Source organism: Rhinolophus sinicus, linkage group LG09 (assembly GCF_036562045.2).
Source record: "Rhinolophus sinicus isolate RSC01 linkage group LG09, ASM3656204v1, whole genome shotgun sequence".
NCBI classification, from domain to species: domain Eukaryota; kingdom Metazoa; phylum Chordata; class Mammalia; order Chiroptera; family Rhinolophidae; genus Rhinolophus; species Rhinolophus sinicus.
Window position 1 is genome coordinate 74,208,755 of NC_133758.1, and position 18,322 is coordinate 74,227,076.

General features: G+C 34.2%; 1 protein-coding gene across 1 annotated transcript in view; it reads right to left on the reverse strand.

Moving 5' to 3' along the window:
* The window catches only part of SEMA3C (semaphorin 3C), a 177,246-nt gene that overhangs the window by 53,178 nt on the left and 105,746 nt on the right, over nt 1–18,322 (reverse strand). Inside the window, exons 7-12 of the mRNA XM_019746909.2 lie at nt 18,120–18,239; nt 16,558–16,700; nt 14,821–14,935; nt 12,854–12,923; nt 9,946–10,090; nt 1,116–1,338 (exon numbers count right to left, since the gene is read on the reverse strand). Of these exons, the coding sequence (XP_019602468.1) occupies nt 1,116–1,338; nt 9,946–10,090; nt 12,854–12,923; nt 14,821–14,935; nt 16,558–16,700; nt 18,120–18,239 (816 nt within the window). The remainder of the gene's footprint in view (nt 1–1,115; nt 1,339–9,945; nt 10,091–12,853; nt 12,924–14,820; nt 14,936–16,557; nt 16,701–18,119; nt 18,240–18,322) is intronic.

Genomic DNA, 18,322 nt, shown 5'->3' on the forward strand with positions numbered 1-18,322 from the left:
AAGACTCAGATCTGGGGTTTTAAGTATAAGAATAAACAAGGATAAAATAAGAACTTTATAAGAAAAGTACACTTTGAAAATTATATTTAGCCAAGAAAAAATTATCCACATCTTACACTGATTGAAGTCTGAGTGTAATGTATTCCTTAGCTCAGGATACTTATTCCACCATTATGTATCTTATAATGAAGTTTACAGACAGATTTTATATCTAGTTCTTAAACTAGTAGAGAAACTACCTAATTTCATGGAGTAATCTTAATATTAAAAGAAGACAAATAAAGGGCTGTCATCACTGTCTGCAAGGTAGTCAGGGGAAGATATTATTTACAGGTTGACAGGCAAACTGGAATTCCTTTTTCTTGAGTGGTGGTTCTCAGACGTTATTATGTATCACAGGACCTGGAGGTCTTGTTAAAACACAGATGGCTGGGTCTCATCTCTCGAGTTCCGGGGTTGGAACCTGAGAATTTGCATGTCTAACAAGTTCTTGGACGACGCTGATTTGGGTGTTCTGATCTGAAGACCACACTTTGAGAACCACTGCTGCTACAAGACAAGCTATTCCACATCATGTAGGTCTATAAAGAAGAGTAATTTCACTCAACTTGTCTATGAAAGTAAATTGACAAACTAGAATTTGTGGATGTATTAAAATAGTTCCTTTAGTATTTTTTTTAAAGTATCTGTATTTGAGTTGTTACCTGCATTTTCAAATGTTACCTAGAACATACCTAACATTACCATTATCACTGGAAAATGAATCCATGTATTCATAAAAAAGTCAGAATTTGGTTTAGTTGAGAGAAGTGCTCAGGCAGGCTTAATATTTCTTCCCATCTGTCCATTGAGGTCATTATTATTACATTTCACTATAATATGTGCCAGGAACTATTCTAGGTTCTTTACCTATCCATTTGTTCCTCACAACAACCCTATAAAGTGATTTATTTTATTTTATTAACTCCAATTTACAGATGTGAAAACCGAGGCATAGAGACAATAACTGATGGTCTAACAGATGTAAACAGCGGAGACTCTTTGGTTCTAATATCATAGCCCTTTCTGATGCTCTTTCCTACACATAAAAGCATAGTTTGAGCTCGAATACTTACCTGTTCCGAGAAACAGGACATGGTATCTGCCGTCAGCAGCATTTACGCGATCCACAGCGATCTTTGTATACTTGTACTCAGTGCCGATGCGAACAATCAGAGGCCTTCTGTGGATCGGGTAGATGGAATTGTACATGAGAGGATGGTTCCGAATAAAAGTAACAACGTCATCCGGGAACTCCTTGGTGGTTCGCATATTGGGTGTAAATGCTCCTCCTGGGCACTACAAAATATTTTTTAAAAAACCAAGTAATTAAAATAGCTACTTAGTTTTCGTAATGATCAAACGTCCTCTACTTTTCAAAATACTAGAAGATTGAGATGTTTTAGATGTATATGCTGCCCACTGAGGAGAAAACAGTATAACTATATGTAGTATTATACAGTACTAACTGTAGAAAATGAATACACACGTATAGGCACTGTTTCCCTGAAAATAAGACCTAGCCGGACCATCAGCTTCTAATGCATCTATTGGAGCAAAAATTAATATACAAGACCTGGTCTCATTTTATTATAATATAAGACCGGGTCTAATATAATATAATATATTATACAATATAATATAATACCGGATCTTATATTAATTTTTGCTCCAAAAGATGCATTTTTGCTCCAAAAGATTCTTATTCTATGACAGGTACAGTATTGTTAGACAAAATAATCAGGTGGTTATAATCTAATGCTGCTACTGGGTGAAATAGACTATTTTTATCCAATTCAATCAGAACTCTAATGTGCAAGAATTTTATTTCATCTGATCCCTTCTCCCAAAAGAGGGATCTCTGAAGTTGGAGCTTGGATTGGGTATGGTAAATTTGACCTGACAATTCCCCTCTAAAAAAGACCCCACTGACTTCCATTAATCTTAGAATAAAATCCCAAAAGCATAGCATGGCCTGTAAGATCCTTTAGTCTGGCCTGACTCTACCTCTCCCAGGTAGTTCCTGCTCTTCCTGAGCCCCAAACATGCTCTTGTTCCAGGACCTTGGCACTTGTTCCCCATTTGAAATAATCTTCTCCAGACAATTCCATGGTTTTCTCTGTGACTTCATTCATTTCTCAGTTTAAAAGTTTCTTTCTTAAAGGTGATGGTACATGTCCATCTCCATATTCCCATATGGAGATGGGGATCCCCACTGTCTCCTTAGCCGGTTTTTTGTTTGTTTGTTTGTTTTTTTGCTTCACAGTTCTATTTACTTAACTGTATATCACAATAGCTGCTATCATTTTTATTGTCCATTTCTCCCTCTGAATGTAAACTGTGTATTGCTCTTAACTGGGTATTGTTTCACCCTGTTTTGTTGTTTACTCATTGTTTCACCCTCAGACTTACAACAAAGTTGATGACAAATAGTAGGTATTTGATGAAGAGTAGTTTAATGAGTGAATTACTCTATTATATCTGGGCATCCAATTTTGGTTAAGGGGCTATACAGAACTCGGTCCTCTATCTGGCCAGGAGAGGAGAAATTCAGAGCATCAAGTTCAAAGGGTAGAGAGAAAGCAATAATGAGATCTGAAAAAGGACTGCTGGACAGCTTTGTAGTTCCGGAAAAGGAGCATGACAAGGGCTTCTGAGGAGAAGATTCCATTTACAGGGCACTTGAGGCCAAACTCAAAGGTAGGCTGGGAGCTGCTGTAGCCTGGAACTCAGACTCACTCACTAATAGGATCTGAGCATTAAGTGATATGAGCAAAGCTGTGGGGTATAATCTTTTAACACATACAAACATTATTTGTCTAACCCTATGAAATACCCAAGATCTCTCCTTTCAGAAAAAATATACACTGTCAAATTTTTCTTGAAACAAAAGCACCCCTGCCCTAGTTTTCATTTATCCTCTTTAAATAGGTGCAAGGTAAAAAGGGAATCTATGAAGCAAGCTTCCTGACCAATAGCAATGGGTACAGCGGCATCTGTGGTAAACGGTAGCATGTAATAAAGACAATAACAAACTGGAAAGTTATTCCTTATCTAACGTGGCGATGAACACTTATTTCTAGCTGATTTTTCCTAATTAGGAAATCAGCCTAGTGTGCCCAGACATCAACAGAGGTAGAAATGTGGAATTTTGTGTGAAATCTGCCAACATTTTAATGTTGACCCAATGAAAAACAGAAAAACAAATTTAGGAACCAAACAAAACATGGGAACCTCTTGGTTAAATCCTTTCAACAGCTATCCAGCAACATTAGTGCCTCTGGGCCAGTAATGCCAGGCCGACCCATATTTACAAGTAAGTCTCGGCAAGTGACTAATGTGGCCACATTTATCTAGATGAGCCATGCAAATGCAATTTTTAGATCAACTTTGGCCAGTTAACATTACTAGAACTTTTTACAGGAGCAGTAAATATACTTCTCTTTTTGTAGACAAGCACAAGAAACAATCAAATGACTTCACTAAGGAGAGATAATGAGACAAGTATTAAAATAAGCCTCTTATTTGTTATCCCATTAACGAGACTTTCCTCTGGGGCTCATATGTTTTTCTTTCTAGAAAAATTCATTATATTTAAATACACGTTTATAAATTGACCACAGTGAAGACCAAATGAGGACAAAGAACTTCATTTGTGGGTGTTCTCGACTGATGGATGTGTTCCATACTTCTGAGAAGTATAGCATTATGGGTGTTTTCTACCCTCATTCTTCATACAAAGTGGAAAAAGGGTAATACACTGCTCCCTGAATGAAAACATGGAAAGAACAATGCATGGGCAATTTAAATAGTTCCAGACCTTCATAAAACACCACTAATTATGGTTTGCTAAACTGAGATGTCTCTTTAAATATCTGTAAGCATCTCATTTGTAAGTTCCAGAGAGATCCAGTTAGCACATATTACAATTTATATAATTTCCAGTCAGCAATTATTTTCACATGTGATAAGCTCAATTATGTGTCTCATTTATGGGTTTTACTTAATGATAATTAAAATTCAGATAAAAACTTATGCTGCAATTGCTCAAAACCATTGTAATTAAATAAGTAATCCAGACAAATCAACTCAAATCAGTTATTTTATATTCATTCCAAAGTCCCCCATTGGGGACTTTTGTTTATACTATTTCCAATGGACTTCTCACTTAGAAACAAGGGTCTTCTAGTATGAGTCTATTTTCAACATTACAAAATTCATTTTGACAATAATTGCTTTTCCCATTGATTCAAAGCATCAAGTCTACAGATAAGACACAGAACAAACGTCAGTGATGGTGACAAGGACAAAAATTGATCACCCTTTACCGACTCTCTATCTGGACTTGAGAGTTTGCTCAGTGTAACACTGTCGAGTATAAATAAGATATGATTAACTTATCCCTCACCTTGTGATACATGAAAGTATGTGTATTGGAATCTAAAGATAATATGACATTCACGTGCTGCCATAAAATAAAGCCTTTGTCCATTAATTAGGGGTCGTCGCATTTTTCAGAAGGATAACTTTACTCCACAAATAGTCATTAAGTAATTTTGGTTAAACTTCTCCTGTGTTTGTTTTCCTCCAGTTCTAGCTTTCTGTTTATCAGGCAGTGATAGGCACTCCTTTTCTGAGTAAAGACATTTTAAGTGTTTTGATTACTAAAGTGTTAGGTGAAATGCTAGGAACAATAAGAATGCCATGTTAGGGAAGTGTCAGCAACGGGTTGCCCTTACCTAATTTCGTTCCTATTCTCAGGAATTCTTGAGCCTCTGCTATCCTCTTATGCTCCTAAATGTTCCCCTACTCTTCACGTCCGTTATATTACTTTTCAGCATTAATATATTCATTTACTAAGCCATATGTCCATTCTTTGGACAGCTTTTATTCAAAAAGCATTTTGATATGCCTAGTAGGAAGCATAAGAGTAAGAAGCGGGCCAGCCCAGTGGCTCAGATGGTTGGAGCTCTGTGCTTCTAACTCCGAAGGCTGCTGGTTTGATTCCCAGATGGGCCAGTGGGCTCTCAACCATAAGGTTGCCGGTTCAACTCCCGCAAGGGATGGTGGGCTTCGCCCCCTGCAACTAGCAATGGCAACTGGACCTGGAACTGAGCTGCGCCCTCCACAACTAAGATTGAAAGGACAAGAACTTGACTTGGAAAAAAGGCCTGGAAGTACACACTGTTCCCCAATAAAGTCCTGTTCCCCTTCCCCAATAAAATCTTAAAAAAAAAAAAAAAAGAATAAGAAGCTACCACTGTTTCCCAGACACAAGTATTCTGGTAAGGAAGTTGGACATTCAAAGCAAAATGACAAGGCCTATAACAATAATTTAAGTCAAATATAAAATAAGTAACAGAGCTTGCTTCATAATCAATTGCCATAGATGTTTAGGAGCCAGTACTTTTTAAAGGAATTTAGCATAGTGGAGAACTTAAGGCTGCCAAGGTCAGTGAAGCGCTTTAGATTTAAATAAACAAAGTTTGGAGTATTTAGAGAACTGTCATTTTGGGGGCATTGCTGCATCATAGAACACAAAGGGAAGGGAAGAGGCAGTTGCTGAGGCTGAAAACGACAGCAAATAAATGCAAAACTAGTCAGAGAAGCAGTAACTGACATGGTCAAGGAGAGCCTTACCTGACACTTGAAAGATGAGTGGGACAGGGATACATGATGGGCTCGGCGGCTTTCCTGGTGCTGGGCTAATTTCTAGCACTGTCTGTGAAACCTGTATTCTGAGGAAAATGATCTTGTATTTCCACCCTGGGTAATCTAGGCTCATTTTATTTAAAGCCCAAACCATCACATAGTTGAAGGCTTGTGCTTATGCACCCGCTGCCTCTCTTCTTCCTCGTATTTATCCTCCACCCCCGACAGGAGCCCTCTGCTCCAGTCCTACCAGCCCAGGCAGAGCTTCCAGGACTCACTTCTCTCTTCCATCTTTGCCTTGTAATGGAAGCTGTAGCCTTTTCCTGAAACATCTCTCTTTACCTGTCCACTACTCCACATCCAACTGCCCTCCAGGGTCAGCTCAACCTCATATTTTTTATATGCCTTCCCAAACAAGACCGAGGACAAGCTCTCCTCCAGAATGCAACATTTATTGTCTATTTTATTCATGTGATCTGAATAATGATATGAAGCAATATGTAATTTGACTTTTCACACCTATATGACTTATGTGTTCAACGTTATTATAAACTTTACTAATTGAATGTTTTCTAACATCTAAGAGAAATATAAATACTTCTAATGTAAGAACAAGAAAAGGCACGTAATCAACAAAAGTGCCAGCAACTAACTTCTGTTTTTCTTGCCAGTACCATGTGGACTATGAATTTTCTGTGTTCTTTATTATCCCAGGTACCAGATCTGTTCAAAGCACAATGATTTAAGTATCCAGGTCTGCTCCACTCCTAAACAGATGTTAAAACTGAACGCTTTTATTAGGTTCTGCTTTAACATGATAGTACACGCAAACACAATGTTCTGAAGAGGCTTTATATGCACGCGTTGCAACAGAATAAGGTAATATGTTAGCTCAGCCACAGAGAGACTCTGCAGTCTTTGGCTGCCCTTTGCAACATACCAAAAGTGTCTTGTTTCTTCCACAAACTTGAAAAACATCATGACACAATTGGCAGCCTTCTTCCCACTGACTTAGGCTTGCTGGCTGGGGCAGTTTGCGAACACAGCAGCTATCAAGCCTGCTTTCAAAGAAGCACCTACAGGGAAATTAGAATGAGGGCATAGGATTTCTGCCAGTGTCATTTCCTTAAGAATAGGTCATATATTTATGAGGTTGACCCGGCAACCGGACTACTGTGTAGGGAAATAAGCACAGCGATCACAGTTGATCCTGCATCAGGAGGATTTCATTTTTAATCTTAGGGAAGAGGGAATGCTTCGGATCACTTGGCTGTAGGTCTCCAGGCTACATGAGTGGGATATTAAACCCTGAAAGCCAAGGGAAGACACAGACACTGGCTACTCTGAGTCAGAGAGCTGACTTCACTGTTGCTCAGTGAAGGGCAGAGGGACCACATCTCCAGAGAGGAATGCTTTTCTAGGAGGAGCGCCAGAGGTCATCCCTCCACCCTGCCTCTTTTATTCCATAAGGATCGCTCATCTGACATTTTCTTTTTTTTTTAATTTAAAGGAGCGGTTCTTTTCTCAGCACCAGATGTAAGAAACCATATTATTAGAAGTACGTCTCAAGTACTAACTACTCCCTTTATCACGGAGTCAACTCCAAATGTGTGTCACTAAGCCCTGGTTTACTCTACACTACTTTAAATCAAGGGGGGAAATGCTTATTGTCAGGAGCCTGGAAATAGTGAAAAGTAGAACTGTTAGTGGAACTTTCTGGTTTAGCATTGGTTAATTTTGCTTTACTAAAAAGGGTTTATCTAGTCCTATGTTTTATGTAGAATACTTGCTATCTGACTTTAAGTGGTTCTTTCACTATGATTCTCAGAGTCCTTTTGAGTTATCATTTGGGTGAAAAATCTGATGAGCGTTGGGACAAAGGTGGCTTTTGTGCAGGAAAAAAATCCCTAATTTGTAATATTTGCTAATTTCCATGGTGTAAATACTCACACTATGCTGATTTCAGGTTATTACTATGTCTTTACTTGAGACAAGGTGCACACCATTTGCTCTTGTGAGCTGCATATAAGCATATAAGCTGGCTCCAGCACACACTCATATAGCTTCTGGGGTCTTGAACCCTGATTCAGTTAGTGTGGCTCTCTTTTATCCATTTTGTTGGTTTATCTGAGGGGTTTCTCCTAAGGTGTTATTTGGGGGTAAGCGGAATTTTGTTGCATTTACAAATCAAATGCTCCTGTACTAAATCCCATATATACACTGTTCAAAAGAATAATTGCGGACAGTATACACACTCACAACCACCACTTAGTTTTCTGTATTAAGATGAAGGCATGACTTGGTTAACTCCAAGTATCAACTAATTCTCAAAAATATGATTTATTTTTGAATATGGTATTAGTGAGTCATCTGGAAATGCATGAGATATGCTGAATGAAAGAACGAGAGTATTTGAGTTACAATGGAATTTAAAAGTTGCTTAATTGCCTTCTTCACTTTCCCTTCTCATATGTAATCTCTGCTTTTTATCCAACACACCCCAACTTGAGGAATATACTGTGTTTCCCCGAAAATAAGACCTACCCCAAAAATAAGCCCCAGTTAAGATCTCAGCCAGACGGATGCATTTAGTATGTTGTGACGATGTTCCAAAAGAAGATGACATGACTGTATTTGAATAAATGTAGATTGTTGTACATGAAAAAATAAGACAGCCCCTGAAAATAAGCCCTAATGGAGCAAAAATTAATAAAAGACTCGGTCTTATTTTTGGGGAAACACAGTATCTGTTGACTTCTTTTCCTTGCGGTATACAAAATAATTAAATTAATTTTTTTTCCTTCATCTTCTGTTGAGCTATGAACATCAAAGAGAGATCATTTAAAAGGAGATCGCAAATTCTATGATAGGACGTTGTTGCCAGCTATGATTAAGTACGGCTTTTTAAAATTTAATTCTTTCATGGATAAGTAGCAATGCTCATAATCTTTCCAATGTTAATTAGAAGTTAAATGTTCTAATAAAATATATATCGATGATTAATCTTTGAGCTTCCTAGCAGGAAACCAAACTTGAACCCTTTTAATTTAAAATAAATAGTTTCTTTAAAGATTTAGCAAACTATTTTTTCTATTTAAAAAAAGTGACAGCAGTTTAATTTAAAATGATGATAAAATAAGGGAGTAAATAATACAGTGTATATACACTCTAATAACAAAAATAAAGTGAATCAACAATTAGTAAAAAAATATGGGATGAAGCTGAGAACATACTGGCAAAAGGATTTAATACTTAAGCTAAAAGGGAAAAGAAACATTTTGTTTAAGTTCGTATTATTTTAAAAACTATCTTTTGATTATTTTTCCTACAAAATCATTCTTCATTACTTATATCCACCCCATTTTATAATTATGACCCTATTGTATGAATGCAAGGATACAAAACATATTCCTTTTGATGGCCCATTGTACATCATCTCCTCTCAATTACTATATTGTCTGATATTTTACAGAGACAGAAACAAATCAATATTCTAGAATGCAAGGCAGCGTTATTATGGGCCAAATGAAAAACAAATAGAACTGTGATCACTGTTGCCATAGAAAAATTTCAATTCCAATCTGCCAGTCCATTCGCTGTAACTTCAGCAAAAAAAGTTAGTTTTCACTGTACCCCTTAATACTACTAATATTTCAAGATACAGATATATTAGTATACCTCAAAACTTTATAGTTCATATTTTGTTTGAATTGTAACGTCACTTCCATTGTAATTATTTGCTCATACATACCATTTTCTTTCTTTGAGAAATAACAACATGTAATTTTTAACTAAATGTACCCCTTAAAATTGAAGTAGCTCCGCATGATTTATGTCTAAATTAAATCTCACATGGTTATGCCTTCATTAAAATAGATGATATTCCTTAATATAAGGAACACTGTGAAAAGCAACTAGCATCTAAATTCTTATGTTACCACAGAAAGGTTAACACTTTCCAAGCAATGTTTTTTATGCCAATAAAATTAGGAAAATATCTCTGCCCTGTCTGACAAACCTAATGGTTTTTAAATCTAAATATGATTTTATTAGCAATAGCACTTAGAAAAAAATTGCAGCGAGTGCTATAACATTTACGTAAAGTCCCAAACCTGGGAAGCAATGAGCTGAAAAATTATAATGAGTATACCAGTATGTCTATGGTTGTATTTAATAACCATCAACAAGATATTAATTTCTTGCTATATTTTTTTTAAAAAGCAAAATAACAAAGAAACTTTCCTGGATACTTACAGTTCCAGGGCGAGGATATGGAATTCTACCCTGATAGGAAACCAGCTGATGATTGGGCCCTTCTTTGTGGGCAAAGGGCCCATTAAACACGGTCTGTATATCAGATAAATGATACACACACACTGCTGATCCTTTAAAAATTGAGCTAAAAAAAAACAAAAACAGAAAGAAATCCATTCTCTTATCTTTTTTTAATTCAAATACGATTTTAAAAATAGATGGCAAATTTATGATAAAAAGTTGATATAATTCATCATGGAAAAGTTCAATTTTATGGTATACATTGTAAAGCTAAAACATTTCCACTGTTTTGAAATAAGCCATTGATACATAAAGCATTAAAACATTTAACTCACCCATGGAGTTAGTAGACAATAAATTATAGCAAAGTTCTCTCTGTTTCTACAATATAGCACAAGTCAAAGAAGTTTCAAACTAGTTTATCTTAGCAACAAAAACGACTTGATGATTTATTAAAAATACGAATTCAAATTCTAAATCACTAGCAATACAACTTATTAGAATTAACTTGCAGAAATAAATCTCATTAGTAAGAGAACATTATACATTTTTGTCTTAAGATCATTTTAATGTTGTTGTTCTCACCAGGTTATTATTAGTAAGTGGAGCAGTCTAAGTTGTCACTGTTTATACATGACATGTGATCAAAAACTATGGTGAATGTTTAAACTAAAAAACTAATTATTACAGTAAAAGACTCATTGCCATTAACCTTCCCTACCCTCCCTTTGAACACACTTATCCCATCATTGTTGCCACTTTCTGAAGCAGTTCTAGAAGTCCTCTTTCATTAAGTGTCTTTAATTGCGCTGTTGTGGCTGACTCCATGTCCTGAATTGATTCAAAATGTTTACCTTTCATGGTCATTTTGACTTTGGGGAAGAGCCAGAAGTTGCATGCGGCAAGATCCTGTGAATAAGGTGGATAAGGACATACCATATAATGTTTTTATTTGACAGAAATTGCTGTATACCAGAAGTGGTGTGTGACATGGAGCATTGTAATGATGGAGGATGAAACTATTTGCCCATTTCACGTTAATACATTGCTCATGATCCATGATTTAAAACACATTTTAAATCACACCCTCTCTCCACCGTAGCTCACACCCCAGTGACTGCACCAAACAAGCTGAAACTTGTCACACACTATTACTAAGGTTTGATGCTCTACTTCCTGTATTGAAAATCACTGCCTTTCTGTTGAATGGCACTTGGCAGCAGCATTCTCTGTATTTTTTTTATCACAACGAGAAAGGCTTCATGTCACACATCGCTTCTGGTATATGGCAATTTCTGTCAAATAAAAACATTACAGTGTGTCCTCATCCACCTTATTCACTGGATCGGGCACCATGTGACTTCTGGCTTTTCCCCAAAGTCAAAATGACCATGAAAGGTAAATGTTCTGAATCGTTTCAGGACATCAAGGTAGCCACGACAGCACAACTAAAGACACTCATGAAAGAGGACTTCCAGAACTGCTTCAGAAAGTGGCAACAATGATGGGATACGTGTGTTCAAAGCAAGGGGGAGGATTTTCAGGGGGATTAATGGCAATGTGTCTTTTACTGTAACATTTTTTAAATTTTTATTTAAACATTCATCGTATTGTTAAATCACACCTCGTACTTTCCCTGTTATTCACAGAAAAAAATAATAGGCTCCAAAACAGATCCCTTAAATTACTTTTAGTCAGTAAAATCTTATAAAATTAGTTTTGATCCTTACTAAAAATTATTTCCATTGTCACTAAGGCAGATTTACTGAAACCAACATTTATTTGACTCACATATTTCTCTTAAATTAGATGCATAATTTAAAACTTAGATGGCCAATGGAAAACTTAGATGACCATTGGGAAAAAAATAAGCTACATTATTAATCATTAGCACTAATAGTCAGAAATGACCATTTAAAAATTTTCAACATTAAACTACTGAAGTTGGAAAAAACAGAAACTAGGAAAAATTGTTTTGAAACCCATATATTCTTCTTAATAATTTGATTCTTTTTTCTTTGCTAAATTTTTTTTGAGTTAAATCAAGACTGCCTTCTTTGTAAGAACAGGACTTAAACTTATCCTGAAGGACATGTTTTTAGAAATCTTACAGTGCAACTGTAAAAATCATTTATAATCAATATCCCTGGGATTTTTCTTTTCCATTGAATGGCTCATTACAATCTACAATCATACCATGTTTCCTCCACTAGAAAAGAATGCTAATATCTTTAAATTTTCACTTTGTAGTTGATGTCTAATGGAAAGGACCCATTACATTCTACATGGTCATGTTACAGTTGGAATACTGCACTGATTTCTGAGTAACATTCGTAGTGTAAAAGAAAATATATGTGCAGAAAGGGTGAGAATATGGTGAATTTTCTTGAAATATATGATAATTGGAATTGGGAATTCCAGAGATATTAGAAAACATTAAACCTATCTTCAAATATATGAAATACTATCATATGGAAAATGAAAACGACTTCAGTGTTTTGTTAGTTTCTAAATAATCACTGCTCCAGAAGTAACAGTTATTTTAATAGAAATGCCAACATTTTTATTTGAATCAGGAGTTTTCAAATTATTTCCTAAACAAAATATCTTATACTCATATATACTTTATTCCTGCATTATAATTAATATTTTTCTTCTTTTGAGAAAAATATCATATAATCATTATAAATACTCTATACAGAACTAAGTTGAAAGTGTTAGTTTAGCTAAAATATATTTTGGTAATCAAGCAAAAGTAATAAAATGGGAAAGTTACATCCTAAATGCTATGTAAAATTAAAAATTGAAAAGAATGTTTTTGTAATAATTACTGCTGCTCAATAAAGGTTATTATTTAACTCATAAAATGTAATTGTTTTATAATTACCTTGACGTTGTAAAAATGCCATACACTAGTGTTGTCCTTGGGTTATCAGTTTCAAGCAGAAACACATCCTCTGAAAAGGGAAATATCATTCTTTTAAAAGTCCAAAATATTAACTGTATTTTTTAAAATTTACCCTAAGAAAATAACTTCAAGTATGAAAAGTATTATTCAGAAAGATATTCTTGCAGCATTATTATAATTTGAAAACAACTAAATGATAGGCACATGATAAACTAAATTAAATAAAATGTTACACAAACACTAAAGGGATTTATGAAGACTGTAGCCTTATGGAAACCATGCTAATGAAATAACATTAAGTGGAAAAGGCTCAGTGGTATATAATATGGACTAAAACCATGTAAACTTTAAACTACACACCGGAATACAATAAGATTATCAGTGAGTGTCTCTGGTTAGCAGAGCTATAGAAATTTTCCTTTTCTTCTCTTTTTCTGCATTTTCTAAATATCCATTAAAACATGTTACAAACTGAATTTCTGTTTGACCTAGGGTTTGAAGTTGAAACATGGAAGAAAACTTTTTCACGGTGACTTTTATTCTTTACACATAATAGGACTTCTTTTGGCTTAAGGTCCAAGTTTCTAGTGATATTTTTATTTAATCGACAATTCCTCTAAATGCAAGTTTAAAGTATATTAGAGCAAAGACAATGGTGTAGCTATAAGGTACTGTAATACATAACAAAATCTGGCAGTAAATTTCTGATAGAAAACCCCAATTAATAATCAATTGTCATAATTATAAGAAATGTCTGTTTTTAGTTATAGTTTTGCAAATTAGATTCTTGCTGAGGAATACAAAAAGAGAGGTATTTATTTTAAATTCATAATGAATTTAGGACCTTTTAAGTAATAAATTAATAACCACTAGCTTCTTCATATGTGAACAAAGGCTGACACGTCTAGTTCTCTCTGAAAAATAAGAAAGACTGAAATACCATAAGACACTGAAACAAACATACTTGCAAAGAATATGGGGGGAAATAATGAGTGATTAAGTTATAATACAAAATCATACTTAGAACTTTTGTGTAGAAAATCTGACATTGAAATTTTTGTTTCTATGATCGATATAATGGCTTTTGAGGAGACCAACTGTCTATTTCAGTTTTTTAACTGTTAGAATCAGTACATTTTTCCACATATAATACATTTTTATTGCTTATCCCCTCACCTGTCTCAAAATCTGAGAATAACCAGCATTTTACATCTTAATGAATTAAAGCAAAATAAAAGTTATTTCTAAATGGCACTTAGTACCAAGTTATTCTGATTAAAAAGAAAGCTGTTCCTTGGTAGAAAGGAACCATATTGTTAGTCTTTATTTGATCTGGAAAGTATAACTTTCCTCATGTCACACATGTTGAAAATATTTAATCTCAGAGTCACCAGGAAGAATTAAGATTGGAGCACAAATTTAATTTCTACTCTAACACTTTTTCATCTAACCTCTATTCTGCCCATTAACTGCAATAGTAAAATATATATATATATATATATATATATATATATATATATATATATATATAGCTGTATTCTCAAATGGATTTACAAACAGAATATTAAAATTTAAAAATTTAAATATATATATATATATGAAATACACACTCATTTTAGAAAAGCACGAACATCATTACTTATATATAAAGTATACAAGTACTTTTCTCTTTCACACACACGTACAAACACACAAACACACACTTTCATTCATATATCATGGTGACTTCAATGAACTAAACATTTCAACAGTGCATTCAGTGTCAAAACATTTAAAAAATACTTAAGGAAATTTATTAACAGTATTCAGATCATTAATTCAAATTGATACATTGTTTATGCTGAAAACATCCATGTAAAATACATCCTCTTCTGAGAGCTTATTAAATTTTTTTAAACTTTACAAACTCTCTTTCAAAAACATTTTTCAAATTCACATCCATGTACCTAATTCATCAAAGTATGTTTCTGGGCCATCTTCATCAGTGACCGAGCACACCAACCGTGCTTTCAAGAAGGTGGTCCACTTGTTGACAAGGCTACGCAGTCCACCAGTGTCATTCTGAAACCATTTTGTAAACACATTTCAGAGCACTTAATTAAATACTGAAGTCTACTAAAAACTCAGCTTGGATTCTTGTTACGTGGGGATTTGTTCTTATCTAAAGGATGGATATGCTAATCCCATTGGATATCAATAGTGAGAGAGGAATATTTAAGATCTATAGTATATTATAAAATAGACATAGGTTATACTATGGCTATATCTTCTACAGGATGGTATCAACTGAAAATGTTTCAAAAAATGAATTTAATGAATATATGTCCTAAAGCTTTACAATTTTAACATATGTGATATAAATAATCATAAAACATTATGGGAAATCAATAATTTAATTTGCCTTTTCCTGATAACTCACTGGCTTCAATATGAACATAAGTATTATATATGGTGAAGTTTGTGGATTCTAATGTGGTCAAGAGAATTGGTTTATACTTAACACCAAATGGTCCCTAATAGTTCTATTTTTTTCTCCTTATTTCTCTGTTATCATTTACTCCTCAGTATTCCTATTCAGATATTTTAATATAAATATTTCTCTATCTAGTGCAGGGAAAATGGCATTGGAATCATTCACAAATAGTCTCTATTGATGAACTACTAGTAAACTCCTTGACATAGGTCTTGGAAATAATTTTTTAAATCTGACACCAAAAGCAAAGCAACAAAAACAAAAATAAACAAGTGGAACTGCATCAAACTCAAAACCTTCTGCACAGCAAAGAAAACCATCAATAAAATGAAAAGGCAACCTACCAAATGGAAAAAAAAAAGAATTCTAAATCATATATCTGATAAGGGAATACTATCCAAAAATATATAAAGAACTCATACAACTCAATAGCCAAAAGAAAAAAAAATCAATTAAAAATAGGCATATGATCTCAAAGATATTTTCCCAAAAAGACATACAGATGGCTAACAGGTACATGAAAAGATGCAGAACATCACTAATCATTAGGAAAATGCAAATCAAAACCACAAAGAGATCCCTCCTCATACTTGTTAGAACAGTCATTATAAAAAAGACAAGAAATAATAAGTGTTGGCGATGCTGTAAAGAGAACCCTTGTTCACTGTTAGTGGTGATGTAAATTGGTGCAACCACTATGAAAAATAGTATGAAGGTTCCTCAAAAAAATAAAAATAGAATTACCACATGATCCAACAATTCCACTTATAGATATTTATCAAAAGAAAATGAAAACACTAATTCGAAATGATATATGCACCCCATGTTCACTGCAGATTTATTTACAATAGCTAAGATAGTGAAACCACCTAATTATCCATGAACAAGTGAATGGATAAAGAAATATGGTATATATACACAATGGAATACCATTCAGCCATAAAAAAAAGAATGAAATCTTGTTGTTTGTGACAAAGTGGATGGACCTCAAGGACGTTATGCTAAATGAAATAAGTCATACAGAGAAAGACCGATACTATATGATCTCTCTTATATGTGGGATCAAAACCAAAAATTACAAAAGACAGCTCATAGATACAGAGAACAGATTGATGGTTGCAAGAGACAGGGTTAAGGGTGGAAGAAATGGGTAACTTTTTCTTTGGTTTTTGTTTAAACTGAATTAAAAAAAAACAATATTAATACATACAGGACATATTCTAGCAATCATGGAATGAATTTGTTTCGTGGTTCTGCTATTGTCAGTCAGCTTCTCTTTGAAGAAGAAGTAAATCTTAGCATCATTTGGGTCAGTTCCATCTGGGATGACATGTGCATCCACAAAAATGGGCTCTGAAAAGAAATACAAGGGCTATACATATATACACACACATGCATGATGAAAATCCATCTACTGTTCAGCCAAGTAGACCACAGGCACATGCGTTCTCCAACCTTGGTATAGAAAAATAATTTGATGTTCACAGGCAAAACATCTCAAAGCAGTAATTGTATTCAGTCTACATACCACATTTGGAATGTCAAGTGCCACAGAATATAACTATAATATGAAGCTCTAACTATTTTTCTCTGTCTGTAAAACATTCTGGAAGTTCAGTGAATGCAAAGAAATCTTTGTGCACTGATGAGTTTTAAAAAATTGAAAACCCTTTCTACCAGTTACTTCCCAGGGACTCTGATGGGCCTTTTATAGAAGGAAAAGTACAGTTTTCAACCTAATGCATATAAACACAAATTCATTGAAGCAGAATGAGGAGTTGGAAGTCCAAGATCTAAAAAACATACTTTTCTTAAAATACAGCATATGAAATGAAGGGATAATGTTTCAAGCAAAAAAAAAAAAAGTCATTTGAAGACAGAGGGATTCCTTATTCCAAGCACAAAACAACTTTTTGGATATTCTATTTCCAGATGTACTGGGAAAATAATTTGAAGAAGTAAATGGACAATCAATGCTTTCTTGTGGTCTAGCAGTCAAATAAGATGCCTAACTGTGGTGATTCATGCCTAACTGTGCAATGTTAAGGGAATTGCCAGATTTAGGGTGAGCCAGAAATTTTCCACAGGGTGAAATGATAAAGACCTTAGTGGTTTCTTCCTCCTCTAAACAACAGAAACCGAATGGACTTGTGCATTAAAGTCAAATAAGCACCTTTCTTGATGCGAATTCCATGTGATCCCAAGAACTGGAAGCAGCTGAATACCGATAATCATGAAATGATCATACCTATAATTTCCATTATTAGTCAAATTATGAAAAAATAACATACACCAGTTTTGTAATTTTAGAATCAAAGCAGAAAACAAACAGAAGTGTCTGAATATACCATAAAAATTCATTATATCTGTCATAAGATTAGAAAAAAATTTAGATTTGGCATTATTAAAATATACAAGTAAGCTAAATGAAGAAATAGCATATTTGATTGCAATATGTTACAAGTAAACAGCTGAAGAAGTTTCTTGTACGTGGGTATGTATGAAGAGTATTACTGTCATTTTTACTTATTCATATATCCTATGATAACTGCATGCTGGTTAATAAAAGAATATGAACTGGACTATTTCAGTTATTTATCGTAAATATTTAAAATCATGAAGTACAGAATTATTGTTACTCAGCTCATGGCCTGGTATTGCAATTTTTAAAACTATTTTTACCTAATTTTCTTATTGGAACTAAACAAATTAGCTTGAATCATGATTCTAAAATAAATAAATAAATGAATAACGCACAAAATGTTTTCTTACCACTTAGCCATTTGGAATTGTGTTGATCAGTTCTGACCGCATTCCTCTTAGTTAAACTTCGAAAAATAGCAGCATCTGTCCCCATGAAATCTATATACATTCCAGAAAAAAGCTCCTCATCTATGAAAAGGAAAATGTCAACACAACTGTAAATGTTTTGTGAGGCTATTTTAAAAACCAAGGACAACCTGCTTATTAGATCA